We start from the raw sequence: 22,316 nt of genomic DNA, 5'->3' as shown, positions 1-22,316 counted from the left end.
TGTAGAATTACTTTGGCTCTTAGATCCTGGTTTTCATTGTGCATTTGTGCATTTGTGTCAAAAGACCAGTGGGTGGGCAGGTGAATAAAAAGGCAATGGAGTCAGAAGAAGGGTGGGTGGGAGGGGGGATAGAGAGTATGTTGTTTTTTCATGCTGCTTATTCCTCTTGGTCTTGATACATACATGTCATTGATGCACAGTAGTTAGCTGTGAGCAAAGTAGTTAATTATGAGCTTCATAATTTCTGTATAATGTTTTAGTATGCTAAACATTGTTCGTAAGGTTTTACTATTTTATTTTTTAATTTTGTTTAAATATTTCTGTAGCTTTCTGGTGGGAATCCAGAGCAGTTATTCCAGTGAAAGAAGAATAGACTTTTTTCAGCGGAGTTCTTATTAGGATGACTAAATACGCCTAATAATTTATCTTAAATGCAGAGTCTCTGAGGAATTTGAATGTCACAAATGTCCCTAGTAGTTGCAGGGATGGCAAGAGGCTTTAAATCAGGTAGAAATCTAACTAAAACTAAACTCTATTTTTTTTTTATGATGCTAGTATCTTGTCTGTTCCACACTTCTTGTCCTGTTTAGAAAATGCATGACTAAGTAGTCTGCGTAATGACACGCTTTTAAAGGATGGGTCATGCATGCTCCCATTTTCCTTCAGGGATTTATGTCCTGGTATGTTGAATGGTTTGTTGCAGTCTATTAAGCTACCTACTTGGAATCAAATGTGGTTTCTGACTTGCCATTTGTTCTTTCTAGAGAATATAGTGTGCAAAATAGAAACACCCTGTTTCCTTTGGGTTTTCATGCAGGTAGAAGTTGATTTTATTATCGATGTCTAATAATGCTTTCTGCAGACTTTTGATATCACTTGAACTTTTAGCATTTAGAAGTTTTTGCAAGACTTGAGAGCAGCACAGCTCTGCACATAGTTCAGGTGCATCTGAAAATGCACATGCACTTCTTTTGTGCATAGCAGGCCTTCTGTAATGGTTGCATCTCAAACTGCAGTTTAACTAAAGCAACCCTACAAGAGAGTTTAGGCTGTGTGTGGTGGTGGTGGCAAGTTTTTGGTTGGGTTTTTTTGTTGGTTCCCCCCCCCTCTGGTTTAAGTAGTTTAAACAGAATTTAATGTAGGTAATGAAGCTGACGTGGATGCATGACCTATAGTAAGGGTGTTAGAGTTAGCTGGACCATGAAGATTTTTTAAAAAGAGAAAGACGGACGTGTTTGCACATTGGGAGAATAATAGAGACTTTGGCACCTCAGCACTAAAGCTGATGGGGAAACGGGGTTGAAAGAAGGACAAGGGGAAAAGGAAAGAATTTCAGAACGCTTTTCTAAACTCCAAAATGTTCCAGCCAGCCGTACTTTCATGTATTTCATGTATGCAGTGGGCACGCGGGGGAGCGTATCTGTTCTAAGGTGACGCTTCCTGTTTCAGCTGCTGCTCTGCTCTGATTTTGACCAAGCTGGCACTGAGCTGGTGCCTGCTGCAGCGTTGTCCGCATGCTTTCCTGATACCAGTTATGCTTGCAGAAGGCAAAAGCTGGCTTCCACATATCTACTTTCCAGACTTCCTCTGGTGCCTTTATCTGATCAGTTACAGCAGATCTTCTCCCGTTAAGTAGCACTATTATGGGCAGTTGGTAGTGCTTCTGTTAAAGATCACTATACATTAATTTCATTATTATTTGGTCAGACTTGGAATAAAGTCTGACTCTCTTTTTTTTCCCCCTTGTATTTGCACTTCTGTTAATCTGTTTGGCATCATGATTTTTCAGTGAAGTTGCTCAAATTTGATTCTTATTTTTACATTGTTGAATATTCTAAAAACTCGAAGTAATTGTTTTGATAATACAGTCAAAAAATACCTGTTAGTTTCTTTGGAAGGTTCTTTAATAGCTAAGTACTATTGTTAAGTAGGCTTTTCACCTGAGTTGCCAAACAGCTGGTATACAGAATTTGAAGCACCCATGTGTTATTACAGAATTCTTGTGCACAATGTAAACTGGAAACTTATCTTCATACTGCATCTTTTCTTAAATCAGGTGATTTTTTCTTAGCTGGGTGTGATCATCATAAGCCATTTGTATGAAGTGCAGGAGATTCTAGTGACTGTAAGCAACCTAAGAATGAAACCATAAGGTCTTAGAGCTTGGAAGGGATCTCTGGAGATCGTCTAGTCCAACCTCCTGCTCAAAGCAGGATCTAACATCAGTTAGAACATGTTGCTCAGGGATTTTGCCAATCAAGTGCTGAAAACCTCCAGGGATGTGGTAGCTGTAACCTCACTGGGTAACCTGTCACAGTAGCTTTATCACTTCCATCGTGAAGAATTCTTTCCTAACCTTCAGTGGAAGTTTTCCCTTTCTGCAGCCTCTGATGGTGACTCCTGTCTTTTCACTGTACATGATGAGCTTACCATCATGTGGAAATCTGTTGGTCTTTAGGGAGTCCTAGAAGTGGTGCAGGTAAAAATGCCTTTTGATCAGCAGTAACTAACATTTTCACCTCCTGCTATGTTTTCCTACTGGATCCTAATTTTTTTTTAATTATATCATTGAAATGAAAGTGATTTAAGGATTTTAAAACTTGGTATTCCCTTAATTTTTCTATTAAAGCTGCTAAATGCAAATGTAGTAGTGTGTTATTTGCCGGGGACAGCATGTTACTATTAGGACCGCTTGTGATCAGAGCACTTATTATCAAAACAACTGAGAACACAAGTGGAGTGATAGGAAGAGATAATGTTGCTTGCTTCCTGTTGATGTCATTCACCAGCCCAGCTTTTTCCTTGAGGCAGGCAACTTTATTGTTTGTTCAGGAATTACTCATTCAATATCAATTTTTTTTTTGGCTGGTAGACCTGGTTTTGGTTATATGTGTAGCTTTGGCTTTCTGTATGGTAAGTGCATTTCACACTTCTTTGAAAGGACTTGTCTTAAACTTCTCCAACCTGTAATTGTTTCAAGACAACTAATTAAAATGTAATTGCGATCTGAGAATAAGCTGTTCTGATCAAACTTTTTTTTAAAAAAAAAACCAAAAACCAGACAAACCCAAAAAACCCAAAACCCCAAACCCACTCCCATACCGTTGCAGAACAGGATTAAGAATTGTGATTGAGGAAATGGAGAAGAGGCTAAAACAGCTGAGTACATTGTGCCCCATGTATCAAAGGCGTTTGGGGAATAATATGACTGTTCTCAGGGTTTGGAGCTAAAACCATGGAGGCAGAAGATCTGTGTAAGCTAATATTTCTGATGCAAGAAAAGCAGGTACAAATATACAGTCTAAAAATTAGAAGAAGGTTTCTAGAAACTTGTTCCTAATAGTTTAGAAATAATCCTCCCAACAGAGTAGAGTGCAAATTTCTGGTACGATTTCCTCTATTCTGCTTTCGACAGAAAAGGTTATAGGGGGTCTCTTGCTTGTAAAGTTTCAGTAAATATCTTTGGAGAACATCCTCCTTTATTTTGGGAATAATTCCTGCTCTGAGTCGTGTAGTTAAGAGTAAACTGTCATCTATACATTGCAAAGTACCTACAACCTGGAAAGTGGGAGCATTGCTGTACTGGGAAAGCGGGAGTTACTCAGTTGTGTGGATATAGGCGGTAGTCAACAGGTCCTTGAAAAGGCAGACGTTCTTTTGTCCTGTCTGCTTAATACAGCTAGTGTCACTAAAGCACCCATCAGCATTCTGCTTTATCCGTGTGACTATCACTGATCCCAGTCCTTTGGTCCCAAATCTTGCAGTGTTAGTAATGCCTGTATCCACTACTTCAAAGGCTCTTGTTTTTTTCCTGCATTCGGGGTCAGCTGGTCAGTGTTCATTCCTCTTGTTAAGATTTCTGTATATGTTCTGCATGCTTTTTGTTGCAGAAGTGTTTGCAGGGTTTAGTCTATGAAAGAACTGAGCAGGAATACCAAAATCTGTATTATGAGGTGATGCCGATGCTAAGATTCCTGCAATAGTTTTCTGCAAGAATTGCTATTTTACTATTTTGGAATTTACAGCCATCATTTACTGGCAAAACATTATTTCATTGCTGCTAAGAAATGCTGAAATACTTTAATGGCAGCAGAGGAAGTTAAAACCTTTGAGAAGGTCATTCATTTTTCTCCACGTAACTTTGATTTGGACATGGCAGCAAGATTCCAGTATTTCCATTCAAAATACTGATGGCAAACACATACCATCTAAAACTGAAAATTTGCCTGGTCTTCATCTTCTGACTTGAAGGGTAGAAGTCTTTATGCATCCTTATGCCTTAAGTGTTTCACTTGGTCTAGTAAACTTTGTGTTGGGGTAATTTGTCTACCTACTACTCCTTTGTCATTCCTCTGAGGGCAAACAACACAGCAGTAACATCTCTTACCAGGACAGGAGTCAAGTCAGATTTTTCTGTTACTCCCTCTTGTTAAGTCGCAGTACTCTGGAATTGTCTCATTCATTATAGTTATTCCAATTCGGTTTTCCTTATTAGACTTTCCAAAATTTCTGCTTGCTGTCATGATTTATGAATTTATGAATGTCCATGAAAGGCGTTGTTTTTTTAAAGACCCTGTCAGTATGTGGAATCAACCAACTTTAGGTCTTAAATCTAGTTAAAGATGATTAATTTTCTTACTTCACATTTTTTGAGTTTTGTCAGTGATATGCTTAATTCTGTTGTCTCCAAAAGTAAAAAGTCTGTTAATTCATTGATACTAGAAGGAATGAGAAACAGCAGGTGGAACCAAGCATCCCCATGCTCACTGTAGTCCGGTCAAGGCAGTTTGGTACTCAGGTTTCTCTCCTCTTCCCAGTATTCTTACCTTTTGAAATCAACATAATCATCCCCAAAACAAAGGTGATGGGTATGAAGCAAAGCACAAGACTTTATATGTAAGTAATTGTTAGCGAGTGGCACTTGGGATCAGCTACTTCTCTACCAGACCCGTTGATTTGTCCAAGCACACGTGTGCACGGGAAGGGAAGCTCTCTAGTCACTACATCGTCATCATCTAAGCTCTGGTGAAGCTTCAGCATTAGTTACTAAAGGCGCCCAGTGCTGAAAATTTTAGGATCATCTCTGTGTTGTTCAGGGGTATTTATGAGAGAACAATATTGGCTGTGTCCATCCTAGTACCTGTTCTTAATATTGGGGTACCATAGTTGTGTATAAGGGAATCTTGAGGCCTTTTTGTCTTCCAAGTAGAGAGGTTTCTGTTCCTGGGATCTTGTAATCTAATACTGATGGAGTCGATGGCTCTGAATCTTGAGCTCTGACTTGTGTGTTCTTTTTTCTGCCTGCCCCTTGAACCTGCCCGTCTTTAGTGCTGGCTTTATCTGCTAGAAGGGGAAAGACGCAACCGATGATGCACTGCTCCTCCCACAACTTGTCCCACTGTCTTGCTGAGCAGCCCCTGCCCCAGTGATGGTACAGGAAAGGAGAAACTGCCCCATCCATGCACCCTGGATGTTCTTACGATACTACGTACTCTTGTCTAGATAAAAATGAGTTTGAATGCCCTGGTTTGGGGGGAGAGGCAGGGATTCAACTAAACTGCAGTTTGTGTGACCCACTCTCCACCTCTGGAGCTCAAGTTCTGGAGTCAGTAGTGGTGGAGGATTGATTCTTCTGTCTCCACTGAGGAGGCAGTGGTGGGAGTGGAGAAATGTGGCTGGCCAAGACAGCCTGGGCTCACCCCGTGGGTTTTGTGCATCTCAGGAGTGGAATGGGCATGGTCTTTCTGAAAGGATCTCAGTTACTGAAGGTAAGTAGGTGTTTCACTTAATCTAGTAAATATTTTGTTTAGTGATTTAACACTTAATTCATTTTAATTAAATAGCCTTATCTGTAGTTTAAACAGAATCAGTTTACTAATACTTTACAATTAATCAATAGCCAGAACTGTAAATAATAAGTCATTGCAAATTCACGGTGTTTGTTGTCATGAAATACAGTCTCTGCTTTCATAGCTTGCCATCTTCAAGAACAGTTTAACTGGTTCCCTTGTTACTGTCTTTCCGGCACCTGAGCAAAACCAAACATAGTATGAACTAGACTATTACTTATGGATTCACAAAGTATATTGGAAATATATAGTATTTAAAATTTCATTTGCAAGATGCTAAATCTCATCATTTAAAAATTAGAAAAAAGAAATTCAATAATCTCTGAGCATGCAGTGGCTGAATTAGTTGTAGAACTGAGCTCAGTCCTATCCGTGACTCTTGCTTTTTTTCCGTATGTATTAAAGGATTTTTTTTTTAAACTCCTTGAAGAGCTTGCACTTCCTGCCTGTTAGTTTTTAAGATGAATTAGCCTTTTCACAGGCAGAGAGACGTTGTTCTGAGGAATACCAGTGAGACAGACTCTTCAGAACGGTGTGTCCGCTCGATGAGCATCTTATGAGCAAGAGGTTGGGATTGGAAGAGGTGAATTCTGGTTTAGTCTGTTTTTCGTAGCTGCAAATACAATCAGAAGAAAAGGTCGTTCTGTTCCCAACGACTGCTTTCTGTGTCCTTGTTAGGCTTTTCAAATTTTATGCAATATAGCATGGTAACAGAGCAGAAAAGATGGACAAACAGTTATGGTATTGTGCTAGCTTATAGCAAGTATCATTTTGAGATGCTTTTAAATACCTAGATTATTTTAAAGTATTTTGATGGAAAAAACCTCCTTTGGGCAGAGATGGGCAAAGAAAATCAGTTTACTGTAAAATGCAGTGTTGATACCCTAATTTACAATTTCAGGTAGGCATACTCTAGTGCTTTAGAGTTTTTGACCAAGCTCTAAAATGTTTGAATCTGAAGGAAATGTGAATAGTAGGAATCCATTTGAACCTAGCAGATGAGGAGAGAGAGAGAGAAACCGTCTCTGCTCAGCCTTCACCTCCAGGAAGGCCCCCCCTTTCCGTTTGTGACTTCAGCCTGTACATTAGCCAGTAAAGGAGATGGACAGCTGTTCTCAGGGTGAAGGCAGGTGTTTAGGATCACTTTTTGTTTCCTGGTGTCAAGAGAAATCTTTAATGTATGTGTTTTGTTTAATTAAATGTTTCTTGCGTTCAGCTACGCGCACAGGTTCTGTGGCAGGTACTGAGGTCGAGCGACCAGTCCAAGCTTGTTTGCACATTAGCGTTTCTGAGTCTGCGCTGAACCTAGTCAAGGCTCTTTGCTCTGTTTTCAGGCTTTTAGAGGGACACTTGTAGCACTATGGGATTGCTCTGTCAAATGCGCGCCTGCCAATTTAAAAATGTACGTAGTCAGAAGAAGAAATGCCCAGCTTTATCCTAACAGAGCAGATTTGGATTTGAAACAATTTTAAATGTTGAATTGCAAAAAGAGGATGCTTAAAAGCATACTAGGATTTTGACCAGCTTGATAAACAATTAAAAAAAAAAAGAAGAAAGAAAAAAGTCTCAGGATTGCATAATTTTTTCTGCTGAGTTGGTGTGTTTGTTAGCAGTCACACCTGTCTCATAACTTTTCGTGCCTTCGTTCCATCTGGGTCCGGAGGGCAGCCTGATGCTGAGGAGCGAGGCAGCAGCCGCAGTGCTGGCCCTGGGGGCTGCCCTTGCCGTTCCCTGCCCTGCGCGTACCGCCGGGCTGCTAACCCAGCCGTGCGTCACTGCCCGCGGCACGGCTGCTGACTGCTGCCTTCCTCAGGTGGGGTTTGATCTAAAACCCTTCTAACGTACAAAATTGTCCGGCACATTCGTATTGTTTTTAATAAAGTACAAATTCATGAGTAAGCGGTAACGTCACCTCAAATATCTTGTTCCTTGTGTTTCTGTGTAATCAGCTCAACTGTCCAGGTGCGGTGAGGGTCTGTGCGTAGGTTACAGGGCGCTGGAGCAGGGCCTTGTTGTGGTTATAAATGCCACTAACTCATCTATCTAAGTGATTCCAGACTGAAGGCTCTCGGTACTGTACTGCTGTCTGATACAGTCACGGGGAGACTGAGAAGCTCCTCTGTGAACCCGGGTAAAAAACTTCCCTGAGGTTTTTGCAGCTATAGCAGTAGAGCTGGTTTAAAGCTGCTTCGGATACGTGTACGTGGAAACGCAGCCTCTTGGGTGGCTGCGGTCTAGACATAACTCACGGGAGCAGAAGCTGTCAGTATATACCCAAATCGTGTTGGAACATGGCCGCTGAAAACTCTAAGGCAGTTACTGAGGAATAAATACGTGTTTTGTGAGGCTGTTAGTTTTCGACCGACAGCACAAGCTACGCGAATAATTGCTGTGCAAGCGGCATTTCAAGTTAATTCCACCAGGGAGACTCCAAAAATAAACTCTGCGGTGGCAGCTTTGAAACTTACTGTTGCAGCTCTGACTCCAAAAATAAATGCTGCACCCGCGGCTCGTAAAACTGAAGGAGCTGGCCGTCACCCTGGCAAGGGGAGCTTGCACCATCTAGAGGGAAAGAGATGATAGTCGGTGCTTTGGAAAATGGACTGGAGAAAAACTTGGTAAAATCTTGTTTCCTGTGTTAGTAAGTATTTGCAGGTTCTAGAATTGGTTTTGCACTTTCTTCAAGTTACAGGAGGAAAAAGGATCAGTAGTGCAGAAAATAGGCTAAGGAGGTGGGGGGGAAAGTCCTGAAGAAGAAATGAAAGTTTTATGGAACAGCTGGCCTTGTCTGTATTTACAAAGATCTCTGTGTGACACTAATGTGCGTAAGCGTATGCATTAATTTCTTCACGTATCCTCTAATTATTTATAGTATAATGGGAACAAAGACTTTCCCAAGGAATTCTAACTTTCTAAACTCATTGTGAGTCTTACGTTCGCCCGAAGTTGGGGCAAGAGGCTCTCTTGGAGCCGATTGCCGTTAGGTTGCTGTAGAGGTAGGTGTTGGTGTTGGTCGCTCTTACTTGAGCCAAAAGACTTATTTTTTACACGCTTCACTAAGTTACTTTGAGAAATTATGTTTTCTTCTGTAACTCTTAGCTTTCTGTAGAATAAGCTAATTTTGTGGCTTAATCCCGAGGTTGCTTAGTGCCTTTGTGGACTGTCCGTCCCTAGAAATGCTGGGGGGGTAGATCCTCGGCGGGCAAGCTCTGAGACCGCTTCAGAGCCAGCCTTCGCTTGGAGGGGGGCTCCGGCCGCCCACCTGAGCTGGTCTAAAAAGGGGCACGAATAAACCACAGTGCTTAGTTTGGGCGTTGCGTCCCGGCAGGCTGCCCGCGCGGGAGCGGGGCGCGGGGCTCGGCGTGGCCCTTCGCATCCCCGCGGGGCGAGGGAGGTCCGATAGGCGTGCTCGGACATCTCTGCCTGGGGGTCTCACGCGTGCGCTTCTCCAGCACCAGACTGAGTCCTTCAGGGGCGCTGGATGCCACACAGCTCCTGCCGGGCTGAAAACGGCTTTAAAAGCTGTAAGAAACTTCAGTGGGAAGGCAGAGTAATACTTCAGCGCTGTTGACAAACCCCTATTGTTTCGGTTGGATATTTGTTTACAGTTTGAGGTTTTTACTTTTAAAAGTAAATGTTTTACTTACCCGTAGCTAATAACTTTCGCTTTATTTCAGGGGAAACAAAGCAGAAGCTCAGTTGCAAAGATACTGACTTTCGATTGAGATTTCTTTCCCTACAAAATACAGCTTATCTTCGCATTGAGGAATGGTATTTTAAAGGAAAATTGTGGTTGTCTCTTTTAGACTTCAACAGTGACTGATTTTTTATTTTTTTTTCCAACACTGGCCTTGTCAGCAGACCCTGGACAGCAGATTCCAGTTTATTAAAAATCGACCATTTTTGTATTTACAATAAATTTGCAAAGTAAGTGGTCCTGTCTAGTGTCTGAACATACGTTCCTCTCTGAGATTAATCCCTGGTTTATTTTTGTTCTTTCAGGGACTACTTGCATTCTAGATTTAATTTCAAAGTTGCAGCTTCAAAATTAATTTTGAGCAGGTTTGGGTTTTGTTTTCTTTTGCAATTTTATTTTGAAACCTTACATGGAGGGAGAAAGTTATCTATAGGCTATGTTTCAGCATAGTTGAATTACAAGTTCACTGTGTAAAAACTAAATTGTTTAATTTGTGCTCTCGATTTACTTTTATTTATTTTTATAGGTCATCACTGCTGTTTCAGAATCTATATTGGCATCTTAGATTTCAGGAATTTTCTTCCATTGATAAAATAAGCATCTAAAAACCTGCAATTTTTCCGGCGAGCAGGAGGAACGATGGCTTTTTGCTGCATACTCAGATAGCCCTTGTTGGGGGATCAACTTTAGGAGAAGTAGCAGAACAGTGTTACTGTGAAGGCAAATTTCTGTTGAGTTGGGAGCTTTCACTACGTTGTGCAGCCCCTCCTGGCAGACGTAGACGCTTTGCTCCTGCCTTACTTGTCGGGACGCGGGCGTTTGCGAAGGGCAGGAGAATAGGAAGGCTTTATAGTAGTCGGTCTCTTCCCAGTACGAAACGTTAATCCTCGTTCACTAGACAAACGCTCACCTTGGCTTAAAAATCTATTTTTTGCATTTCAGAGTTAATCCAGCGCTGAGCCAGATTAGCGATGCCGCGTGGGGCTAACGATGGGCGCGGAGGCTCAGCACGTACGGCAGCGGCTGCAGCGGCTTCGGGCGCGGGGTGGAGAGGCGTGCGGGACCCCGTGCCAGCGTCCCCCAAAGCAGGGCTGGCCGGCAGCGGGCGAGGACAGACTGCCCGGAGAAGTTACCGAGCGCTTTGCGCTCTCGCTGTTCTCCTGGTCGTTACAATGCGTTGCCAGGATCCGCGGTTTTGAAATAACATCTGTCAGGCTTTTCGTGTACATGGGGATATTGTGCTGCGTCATCTGAGTTCTCGGTGCAGGTGCCAAAGGAAGATAGCCAAGGTATCGCAAACGCAGATTAACTGTGCTGCAGCGTTAGTGGCACGGAGAACTGCGCCTCGGAGACGCTTCCAGACGAGTCGCTTTAATTTCTCTGCTGTATTCAGCGCTGGTGCAGAGCTGCAGAGCTTCAGCCCCGGTCCAGCGCAGCTCTCCTACAGCTGGGAGCGTTTGTCAGCCGACTGGGTGGGGGGGTGTCGGGCACCAAGGGTCCTGCCCAGCTGGGACCCGCTCCGACATCCCGCTGCGTCAGGCGTCGGTCGGGACGACGCTTGCTTGTCCTTGGAGAAGTGCTGAGCTGCGAGAGCTGCAGCTGATATCCCCGTTTATCTCCACGCCTCTCTGCCGTGCAGGGCAATGTTTAAAACTTGGTTTGTCAAGCCAGTTGGCCAGGAGGGCAAGGTTCCCAAAAGGAAACATTGCGTCCCGTTTTAAGAACGAAAAATGAGACGTGAGAGAGTGTCGTGGCTGGTTTTTCTCAGCTAGCTCTACTGGTTTTTTATTTCTCCCATGTTGTATTTGAAAGTCTCCTGTTAGCACACTGGGTCTGGTGCGTAGTGAAGTTCAGATGTGGCAGAGTTCTTGAGAGACAATACGCATTTAAACAGCCTTTTTTCCCCCCAATATTTTGAACATCTTTTTGAAGGATAACCTGTGGCGTTGTCCTTAAATATCATGTAAAGAGCATTGGAAAGATTAGGGGGGTTTGTTTGTTTATCCTTGTCTGTATTGCCTTTAGCAGCACCATTGTAAACTATTGGCCTTGACTCTGTTCCTCAGCCACCTGGAGAAACAGTAAAGTTGGAAGTAATATTCTTTTTACACTGTAAATTCTGTAATGTTTTCAAAGAAATTGGGAGGGGGAAGCGCTCTCAGGAAGCAGGACACAGTAGGAAATTAAAACCCAGATTCAGTGACCTTTTTAGCTAAGAGCTTCTCATGGAATTAATCCAGCTCTGAGCGAAATTAATTTTTTTTCTAAAGGATTTTATTTTCTTTGCGTGCACAGCTGTTTGGTTTTTTCTCCCCCGACCCAAGCGGGGCGCGGAGCAGAGGCTCGCCATGCCGTGCCGGCGTCGTTGCAGCGATAGCAGTGCGGGACGGATAGCCCCGTAACGATGGGGGCGGGATGTGCGGGCAGGTTCGGAGCATGGGGCTGGCGCGGCCGGCTGCGCGGCTTTGGTTCCTGCTGGAGGTTTGGGTCTATAACAACGCCGAAGCGTGTGAGGCAGTGGGCAGAAGGCGCCGGGCCGCTCTGTGCTCGCCACGAGACCGTAGCAGCTCGTTTCCATCTCTGGGCCTCAGTTTCCCCGTCTCAGTGCTGATAAGGATAGCAGCTTGCTCTCGGAAGGGTTTGGAGAGATCTGCTGTTGATAGCATTAGAGCTAGGCAGCGATACACGTGCTGTTCTCCTGCGGTAAAACCCCTCTAAACCAGCCTGAGAGAGAAGCGATTCTCACCTCAGTTGTGTATAGGGATTTGCTCATGATCAGCTAGATCAGGAGATCATGGTCGTGAGACTAGGACTATTTAAATAAGTCGTCTTAACTCCACTAGGAAGGAGTGTTTTGTTGCGAATGCTCCACCAAGGCTGTTCCCACGTAGCAGCCAAGCCTTTCAGATCAACTCGATGTGTTGAAATTTCACTTGCGATAAGCATCTTCAGCATATTAACGCTGAAGTTAAACTTATTTTTCTGTTAGGTTTGTCAGGTTGGTACACTGAGAAGTCGAAAAACCAAACCCGTCCCGTCTTACCAAAGTACTCGGACGACGCGTGTTGCAGAGAACGGTGATGTATTGCCGTGCTGTGCTGGGCCGCGCTCCCTGAAGCGCCGAGGCGGCCCCGGTGCTTTGCTGCGCGGTCGGCGTCGCATCTGAATCCTGCTGCTCAAAGGAGACCGCTCTGAAACTTCTCCCACGGTCAGGCTTAGGAGATATTTAACGTAGCTGCTCTGTGGAAGCTTTGGACTGAGCCGCTTTAACGCTCAGCTTTCCTTTCCACTTTCAGTGCAGTATCTCGCTCGGTTTGTGCTTTTGGGGGTTGGGGTTGGTGGTTTTTCCTTCTCCTTTTGGCCCCCCGTGTTTATCTGAAACGTCTGCCACAGCGGTGTGACTTCCTGCTGCTCCGAACTCCGAGAGTTTCCTTCCTTCCCTTAACTTGACCTCGGTGTAGTCCTTCAGCAGCAACAGTCTTGATTTGTCCTTTCTCGCGCTGCTCACGCTCTCGCCCACAGACTCAGCAGCAGAACGGTTGGGTGGAAAGGACCTCTGGAGGTCCTGGTCATTTGGCCACCTCCGACGTGAAGCAGGACCGTTGCCAGTGTTAGGCTGAGTCTGTCATAGCTTCATCCAGCTGAGCCTGAGACCTCGAATGCCTGCTAACCTGAAGGTGAAAACAGGAGGCGTGCGGTCCGGGCCTTCTGCTCTGTAGCGTGGAGTGACACAAACAGTCCCGAGGAGCCTTCCCTTGCTGGCTTCACCGCCTGGAGAACGAGGATTATATCCGGCACTGGGGGAGAGCGGTGCCCAAAGGGGTTCTGCCGCAGCCGAGCGAGTCGTGCTGCGTTGCTGGCAGGGGGACAGCCGAGCTGCTGGGTTCCTCTGGCGCGGTGCACGCGCGTTTTAGCTCCCGTTTGACAAAAGGCGGAACGGTTTTTGCTCTGGGTGTGATGCTGCTGCGTAGCTGCATGGTGATGTTTGATCCAGCTCAGAGAGACTGAAGGGACTCCATCCCTTCTCCTTTTATTAAATTTTCATAGTTAAGGAATGCCGTGCGGTAGAAAAAAAGTAATTCATGGCTGTCGGGTTGAAGGTAAACTTTCTGTTCCTGTTTCTGAAGATGGGGGCAAAATTGTGTATTCATCAGCACAGTTAACAGAAACACCAGCACTGAACGTGGCGTGTAGAAGATAATGAACCACTCAGAGAAACACCTCGACGGAGTCTCTGAACACCTAAATTAGTTGCCTTGTCCCTTGTGCCCTGCTTAATTGGAATGGGTACAGCTCACCTGGTGTCTTCGCTAGGGTTTTTCCCTCCCCTGCAGTTAGAAACCCCACAGTCACGTTTGTTGCTCCCACTTCAGCGTTTCTTGGGCTCTTGGTTTCTGCAGCAGACCTGTGATTTCAGGCCAGCAGGTTGAGAGTTTGGGGGTGGGGAATTTTCACTTGCTTTTTTGAAGACTTGGTTGTGCTCAACTTTATGGCAGCCTAAGTGAGATTTTGTGCAGACACAAAGCTTCTGGCAGCAGGTTATTTCCACATAACAACTTTTCCTCAATGTAAATGATAACCTCTTACATGATGGTTTAATAGATACGCTACTTAGATTAATATTCACTTGAAAACTAAGGGATGTTCCAGAAGATGCTCATGGAAACTGTATATTCTTACTTTGAATTCAAAATGTATCTTGTATTTTCAGATTTTTAAATTTTATTCTTGAATTCACTTTTTATGCCCATCTTTGTTGTGTATGGCTATCTCTTGATTAATTTAGTTTCATACCTTATAAAATTTGTTAATTGTTTGGCCTGGACTGTGCAGCTGATGGAGCAGGGTTGGGGTTACAGAGTCGAGGTGTGTTTTATTGCTAGCAAATCCAACCGAATTCTTCCACAAAATCACTAAAGTCTCACTTGCAATGGGGGCAGGTAGCCCTGCGGGGGGTTGTTTCAGCTATGATTGCTACACTCCGTCTGCTTTTTTTCAGCTTGAGTTCATTCCTGATCAGTTTTGGATAATTATTCTGCTAATAATTGTCCTGCTAAATTTCTTTGTCTCCTGCTTTTTGTATCCCGTTACCTTTACTGTTGTACAGAGAGCAGTCGTATTTCCTCTCAGATTTCCTTCTTCTGAACTAAACCAGCAGAGACTTTTTTTTTTCTTTTTGTCTGGACTTGTATTTCTTTTTATTTTGATTTGTCAAGAAGTTCAGTTTTATAGTAATGCGACCTTAGATTTTACATTACTTTTCTTCAGAAAGGAGCGGCTTTAACCTTTCCCAGACTGCTGAGAGACGTGGCCTAAGATTATTGCATTAGAAAGCTTCCAGAATCTCCAAATTACATTTTGTCACGTTGTTATAGAAAACGAAAATGGCTTCTTAGCAAAATGTTCAGCTGAATCCAGAGGGATTCTTGGCCCCAGCTGCACTTGGAAAGTTACTTTTTTTGTAAGGAAGGAATGCGTGTTATTTTTATTTTATTATTTTAATACACATTTGCATTTCCCAGAAACGTACAGAAGCCCAGCCAAAATGATCGGTTACCTCTGAACGGGTTTTTATTCAAGACAGAATGTCCTTTGCTCATCCTCGTCCCTGAAAAGGGGAGGGTATTCGGCGCCTGCGACGTCTGAGCTTGCTCAGCCTCTCTCTCAGCAAGGAAACCGCCTCAGTCAGCGTGAGGAAATCTAGACATTATCAAACTCAATTCCTCTTTCACGCCTGCGTTTAAGTGGAGCCTGCAGCCCAGTGTCTATAAAAGGTGTACGTTCTTTTAGGAGGTTTTAAGGGTTTGGCGCGACTGCAAGGTTTCCTATTGAAAGCCTAATGAGAGTGCTCTCGGGTGTCTGCTGCCCTGAACCGGTCTTGGCGATGCAAGTCTCCGCGCCCTGACAGCTGCACGTCTGTGCCGAAACAATGAGACTCAGCACCCCTGCGGGGTCCCGGGCTCCCGTGACTGCTGTACCGACCGGGGGCTGGAGAGAAGGGGAGCCCAGCCGCAGGGCGCGGGGCAGAAAAAAGGCTGTCGGGGGGGGTGGGCTCAGCCAGGGATGGCTGCTCTGCCTCTGGAGCACGGCCCACGCCGACGTGCTGTAGCATTCTTGGTCGCTGGTGGTTGGGCTTTTTTGGTTGTTTGGGTTTTGGTTGATTATTCCCCTCCCCCCCCCCGAAGCTTTAAACAAAACCCCCAAACCTTCATGGGAGGACCAGAATTACTTCAGGTTGCCCCAGGCGCTTTGGGGTCAGCGCTGCGAGCGCCCGGGGGCCCGGCCTTTGGAGCCAGCGAGGTTTAGCAGCAGCCCTGGGGATCCTGAGCCCCCCGAGGAGGGATGGAGCCCGCGGGTCCGGCACGGCAGCTCTCACCCCCTGCGCGAGGCTCCGGGGCGGCTCAGCCTCAGGGCGCACGCTGAAAAGGAGCCGCAAGCGGCTGCGGACACCGGAGCAAGGAGCACGGCTGTTTGCATCCCGGCTCTGTCTCCTTTTGCTTCGGTCCCTTCTCTGCGTCGGTGCGTAGCTGGGGTGTCAAACGTAGCGAGCAGTCCCACTGCTGCGGTTTGTAAGAGGCGCAGGTGTTGGTGGCTCTGTGAAAACACGCCAGTGTCTTTGCAGAAATCTGTGGGAGACTTGCTCGTGGGCCCTGATCTCGTGGTGTTTTGTTTGCTTCTCCTTGGCGTGGAAGGTCAGTGCAGCACCAGGTTTTTTCCTTTATCTCTGTTACTTCGCTGGTAGCAGCGACAGAACTTGGGAGGCTCAACTTAAAAAGCGAGACAGCATTTCGAAAGTTTGCTGGGAAGTGCTGTGAAGTGGTGCCTAGAAGTGGCCGTATCAGTTTAGGAAGGAAGCCGAGCTGGGGTGCTTAAAACCATCTATCCTGTCAGTTTGGGCTCTTGTTCAGACTTTTGGAGTTGTTATAGCCAGGATGTGTTAAAAAACGTGCGTGGGACGAAGTTGGTAGCTTAACAGTGTGGTTTCTTACTCATTAATACAGCTGAGAAGAGCGCTACTTGCCCGAGACGTTACCTGTCTTATTTGATCTAAAAAGATCCTACTTTTGTCTTCTGCCCTGAAACCTTGCTTTTCTTGTAGTGGCTCATTATGTGATAGAACTGCTTAAAACTGTTTATTTGAAGAAAGCCACTCTATTAGATGTATGCAAGGAAAATCTGTGATACAAAGCAAAACCAGTACCATTTCTTCTTTTCTGCTAACATAGATTTCTCTCAGAATTAGGAGTCTCCTCTGTAAAAAAAAAAAAAAAAAAAAAAAAAAAAAAAAAGCCACACCCAACAAAAAATCATCTGACTTTTCCAGAATGAGTTGGTTTTACGAGGTGTTTATGGTTTGCGAGTTGGTCCAAGTGATGCTGTCTTTGTAATTCACTACTCGGTATCATTGGGCAATCGGAGAGAAATACGGTTTGTCCATACAGTAAAGCTCATCTTTTTAGCACAGTAGAACAGAAATACACATTTTATGATTCTTTTACTGTTGTTATGACTTCAGCCTTGGAAAGACGGGCGCGCAAGTACTGGTAGCAAAGCAAGCTGGAATGAATTCTTCCCGTGTTGTGCACTGTACTGCAAAACGTGGCCAGGGAGGGGGATAAAATGAACAGGTTCACAAGCACTGGACCGACTGGCCGCACTGGGCTCTTCTGGGTCTTCCATGTAGCTTCTCTCCTCAAAAAGAAAACAAATAAACTGGCCTTCATCTCTCTCTGTAGGTGAAGTCTGTGATAAATCTGCTCTTCGCTGCCTACACGGGGGATGTGTCTGCACTCCGGAGGTAAAAATGGGTGCGGGGTTGGGCATAGGAAAGCTGTTTGTTTGGTCCCTGCTGTTGCTGTTGACTTACAAATACGCACTCTGTCCGTGCTGGGGACATCCAGCCTGCACTGCAGATTGAGTATGTTCACCCACAAACCAAGCAAAAAACCCCCAAACCTGACCATCCTGAAATCCCATCGTTTTCCCTTTTTTTGGATCCTTACCCAGTCGTCGTATGGCAGAAAATCCCAGCTGTACTCTAGCCTGCTTTATAATTCAGTCCTGAAACTGCCGCAGAAAATCAGGCTGGAAAATGCATGCTGCTGTTGGAGGGGTTAGGAGATCTAGCTTTGCTCCATAAATCTGGAGTAGGATCTGGCAATGTTTAAAGTCACAATAGTAACAGACGAAATAAATGTATTGGTGTGGCTAGAATATACCTGAATATAGTTAGTGGCTGGAAGAACATGTATAGTTTAGCTCTGCTTGTCCTGGAGCACCGTAGCGTGATGAACGATCTCTCCTGGTGCCGTAACGCTGCTCAGGATTTTCAGACTTGGGAGTCCTGCCTGGGTTTCCTCAGCTGGCATAAATGCACTTTGCCTTATATGACTGAGCTTGTCCCTGTTAGATTTTAATTCAGATACGTGGACCGTTACAAACCCTGCAAAGACATTTTTATTGCATTTTTCTTTATAACAACTAGAGATCAGAAAGAAAATTAAGCCCCTGTGTTATTTCGCGAGCCAAAGCAGCAAGGGCCCCTTTTGTTACAACTGCAGGTACGACGTGCTCTCGCTACCGTTTATCTCCTCTTCGGCAGGTGTTTCATCACTTTAGCATAGGGGTATTGCTCCACGCTAGTCCGTAACTTGTTTTAATTATGTAAGACTTCTCTGTAATCGTGGGGGGATTTGGGGCTTTTTTAGGTTTGCTCTGTCAGGAATGGATATGGAACAAAGGGACTATGACTCACGAACAGCCCTGCACGTGGCAGCTGCGGAAGGTAATGTCTCCTCATTGCGATTTCCTCTTTGGTACTGGAGTGTGGTCAGGTCTCTTTACAGCATCTTCACTCTCCAGACGTGCATACCTGCTTTTTAAAATTTTGTATGTGTAGACATATATGTAAAAACATATGTACACTCACAATCCTGCTTTTCTTTCAGGACACGTGGACGTTGTTAAATTTCTCCTGGAAGCATGCAAAGTGAATCCTTTCCCCAAAGACAGGTGAGTGGGTTTATTGCGGGTTTGGAGGAGAGATGCTCTGTTGGCGTCTCTCCGGCAGCCCCCGTGAGGAGAGGCTGGCTGTCAGCGTGGAGCGTGCTGAGCCAGTACGCTGAAGCACAAGGAACAGGATCCTGCTGGTGCTCTGTAGGTTCTGCAGAGCAATCAGGAATAAAAACTGGTGAAGCATTAAACCCATTATTTAAAAGGTCACGCTCAGCTTACGGAGTATTTTCACAGTTACTGACCTTCGTGTGGTCTGTGTGCCGCATTATTAGCACAGTACGTAATGAACTAGATTTTTGGTGGTTTTGGCTCCGTGCTTACGTGCTGATCTTAGAAATACCTCGTTCCTTCTCGTAGGTGGAATAACACTCCTATGGATGAAGCTTTACATTTTGGACACCACGATGTATTTAAAATTCTTCAAGAATATCAGGTCCAATACACGCCATCAGAGGATTCCAACAACGGAAAGGAGAACCGAACGGTTCATAAAAATCTGGATGGCTTACTATAATCATCTTCAGCTAGATCCTAAGAATCAAATCACTTACCTATTTAATTGTGGTATACATAAGTAATGAAGAGCGTGTGTGTTTCTATCTGATAGTGGTATATATTTTACAGAAGTCGCTGTTACTTCAGTGTTATGTTACAGGAATTTCTATACGCACAGGACAAATCCAATCTCTCTCAAAAGAAACAAAACCAACTAAGAATCTCCCTCCATAATGTGAGCAATATTACCTCATGCTGCATATAATTGATGTATAAAAATATTTAGCTGTTGTTGGCTTTACTGTGCACTACTTAATTTATTTTTGTGTTCTATGTGAACTCTAGTCTGTGGTCAGGAATTTTTCTGCTGAATTTTTGTTTCTGTAGCCCTCCGTTTCCAGTATGGCCGAGATGAGCCAGAGTACTGTCAGGCGTGAGCGTCAGCGAGGTTTTTCAGAAGCTGAGGATGCTGATGTAGATTTAGGCTGGGTGTGTTAAGTAAGGATCTGCACTTATCTTTGGGGAAAAATTAAAAAAAAAAAAAAAAATTCCACACAACCTTGTTTACATAATATAAATATCAAAAGAGTATATAGGTGATGGTTGTCAATGGTCTAGGCTTGTTCTTAGAGATAGTCTTGTCAGGGAATCTGTTTTAAGGTTTGTTTGACCAAATGGCATAGAGGAACGCGACCTGTAACATCGAACAGCGTTTAGTGGGGTTTTTGTTTTTGTTTTGGAAGCGTTTCTTGCGGTTCCCTTTGTCTCGCCTCGCCCCCCTCTCTGCCTGTTCAGCTGCTGAAGCGCTTCCCCTGCGCCCGGGGCGAGCGGGTGCCTCCACTCGACGCAGTCGCGTTCCTTGCAGGCGCGTTGCACCACGGCAAGCCTTGGCAAGCGGCACCCCCCGTTCGGGCTGACCTGCGGTGGTCTTGGCGGCTGCACCAGGAACCGGCGGGGGGGATGGAAGTATGCGCAAGGCAAAGTACTAAACCAAATATTACGTGTAAATCTGACTTCATTTAGGCTCGCAATGAGGAACACGGATGGAGCGAAACAGCTTTAAGGAGCATAGAGCCAATCGATGCGTGAGCAGAGCAGGAGCTAAGCCAAATTTTGGGGTATGTTCTCTTCTTGCACTGCCACCACCCGGGGAGCAGGATATCGCATCGGTGGGATTCCGCTGGTACAGAGCAGGGGTTCAGCAACAGGAGCACAAGTAGGTGATGCCTTTTGTGGTGGACGGTGGCATTTACTGCCTCGCCGCTGAAGCCACCTCGGCACGTGCCCCGCCGTGGGGGCAGATCTTTGTTGTTTGCAGTTCCCTGTCCCACGTGCAATTGCTTCTGCCAATTCTGTGGCGTAAAACCTCGGCGGTGAGCGGTCACTTCAAGTTAGGCGTTCGATATTCACAAAACACCGCAGTTGTTGGGACACAGGCAAGAATTTTAGCACAAGGATTTTAGGCAAGAGTCGTTTAGCACATGGAAAAGGAGATTGTGCTTGAGAATTGTGTATATGGCTATTTTTATCCTAGCACATAGTGTGTAAGTCATTAGTAGATCTCAAAGTTCACATTTTCTGTGTTTAGGCACCAAACTCCTCCTGAAATAATGCCCAAATTCTTTCTAGAACGGCCCAAGCACTTTATAAAGACGATCTGAACCACGTTACCCTCCTTTTGCAAATGGGTACTCTAAGGCATAGAGAGAAGGAACTTCTCCAGAGTGACCCAGCAGGTCGGTATAGCTGAGAATAAATCCTCCCAAGTTCCTGTACAGTCTCTCGTCACGATGCCATACTGCCTCCCTGCAGGGAGGACAAATCGCATGGAAAAGTGCTTGATACTCATCACGAGCAGTGACTGTCTTCATGATGATGAAATCCTGGAAGAGTCTGAAAGTCGAAAGCCCTGAAATAGCATGTCGAAGCTGGCTGGCATGGTTATCAAACACTTTTTCTTGAGAATCTTACTGTTCTTCAGCTGCTTTTTTTTTCTCGCCTTTTTTTTCTGAAGATCAGCTATTTTTCTGAAGGCTTTTAACCCGTTCTTTTTGCGTCCTGTGTCACAGCTACCTTTGTTGTAATCAAGAACTAAACGAAACGGCCTCTGGCTCTTTGTTGAGCCGCATGGGTCCCTGAGTAGCACAAGGCCTCTTTGCTGCACCCTCAACTAAATCCCAACATGTTTTCTCTGGCAACAGATCTGTCAACTTCTTTAGCGTAGAGACATATTTTCAGATGGATTCTAGTTTAGTATTCTGTATCTCAGTGCTAATCTGACTTCTTCCATATCTTTTCCTTTAGCTTCTCAGAAAAATACCTGATTTAGCTTTATTTAACTGAAATTTGCATTGCTCAAACTGGCATTTTTAAAAGATAGGTATATTATATAATAGACATCGTATTAAAAAAAAAAAAAACCAAAACAAAACCAAACAACATCAACCAAAAAAAACCCCAAACCAAAAGAAGGATTTTGACTGAGTTAATGTTGAAGATCATGGCTGTCCCTAAACTTAACGCTTCCCTGAATCATACTGAGTGCTTTTAGCCGGTCTTAGCTTCAGTGCATTTTTGCTGGTTAGTTTTAGTATTTTCTCATTGTGAGAAGATGCATTATTTTGTAATGTCAAATTCAGCGATGCAGCTATTTAGACATGGCGTTATTTATAAATATAAATATATGCAGTACATTGGTTTGGCTGTTTCTCATTCATGACACTGACATGTAGGTTTTACCGTAAATAGCTTTTGGTTATCTTATCAAATGCTGACTTCCTTATGCTCCAAAGAGGATTCCCCCACTCCTTTGTTTTTGTCATATATGTTTCTTCTGTATCACAACCTAAAATCGTTAAGCTAACTTAATGCTTTGTACTCAGAAATATTGTGATAGTCTTAGCATTAATTAGCCTATCTTTGTGAACAAAATGTATCGTACCAGACTTTTTTGCTTCAGAGCTGGCCTATCAGTGACTATACTTACTGGCAGTGTACTTCTGGTCCTTGTAACTGACTGGGCTGATCGTGACTTTTAGATTCTGTATTGTGGGGAACAGACAGTGATGAATGTATTTCTAGCAGTTTCCCATGAATGAATCTAAACTTGAGCTGTACTGGTTCTGAAAAGGAAAGTTATTTATTTTAAGAAATAAAATCCAGATAGTGTTGCTTTTTACAGCATAATAAATGGAAATACCAAGGTGGTGGTGGTGGTGTGTTTTATTGGTTATCTGTGTGACTGCCGTTGAAATAAGCCT

At 44.4% G+C, this 22,316-nt stretch overlaps 1 protein-coding gene across 2 annotated transcripts in view; it reads left to right on the top strand.

The window, feature by feature from the left end:
• Positions 1–22,262, top strand: part of GLS (glutaminase) — a 64,143-nt gene extending 41,881 nt beyond the window's left edge. For both annotated transcript variants that reach the window (XM_054829489.1, XM_054829491.1), the window contains exons 15-18: positions 17,283–17,344; positions 18,255–18,331; positions 18,495–18,558; positions 18,919–22,262. In XM_054829489.1, the coding sequence (XP_054685464.1) occupies positions 17,283–17,344; positions 18,255–18,331; positions 18,495–18,558; positions 18,919–19,075 (360 nt within the window). In that variant the 3' untranslated portion in view covers positions 19,076–22,262. The remainder of the gene's footprint in view (positions 1–17,282; positions 17,345–18,254; positions 18,332–18,494; positions 18,559–18,918) is intronic.
• The last annotated feature ends 54 nt before the right edge of the window (positions 22,263–22,316 follow it).

Source organism: Grus americana, chromosome 6 (genome assembly GCF_028858705.1).
Source record: "Grus americana isolate bGruAme1 chromosome 6, bGruAme1.mat, whole genome shotgun sequence".
NCBI classification, from domain to species: domain Eukaryota; kingdom Metazoa; phylum Chordata; class Aves; order Gruiformes; family Gruidae; genus Grus; species Grus americana.
This window is presented reverse-complemented; position numbering and strand designations above follow the sequence as displayed.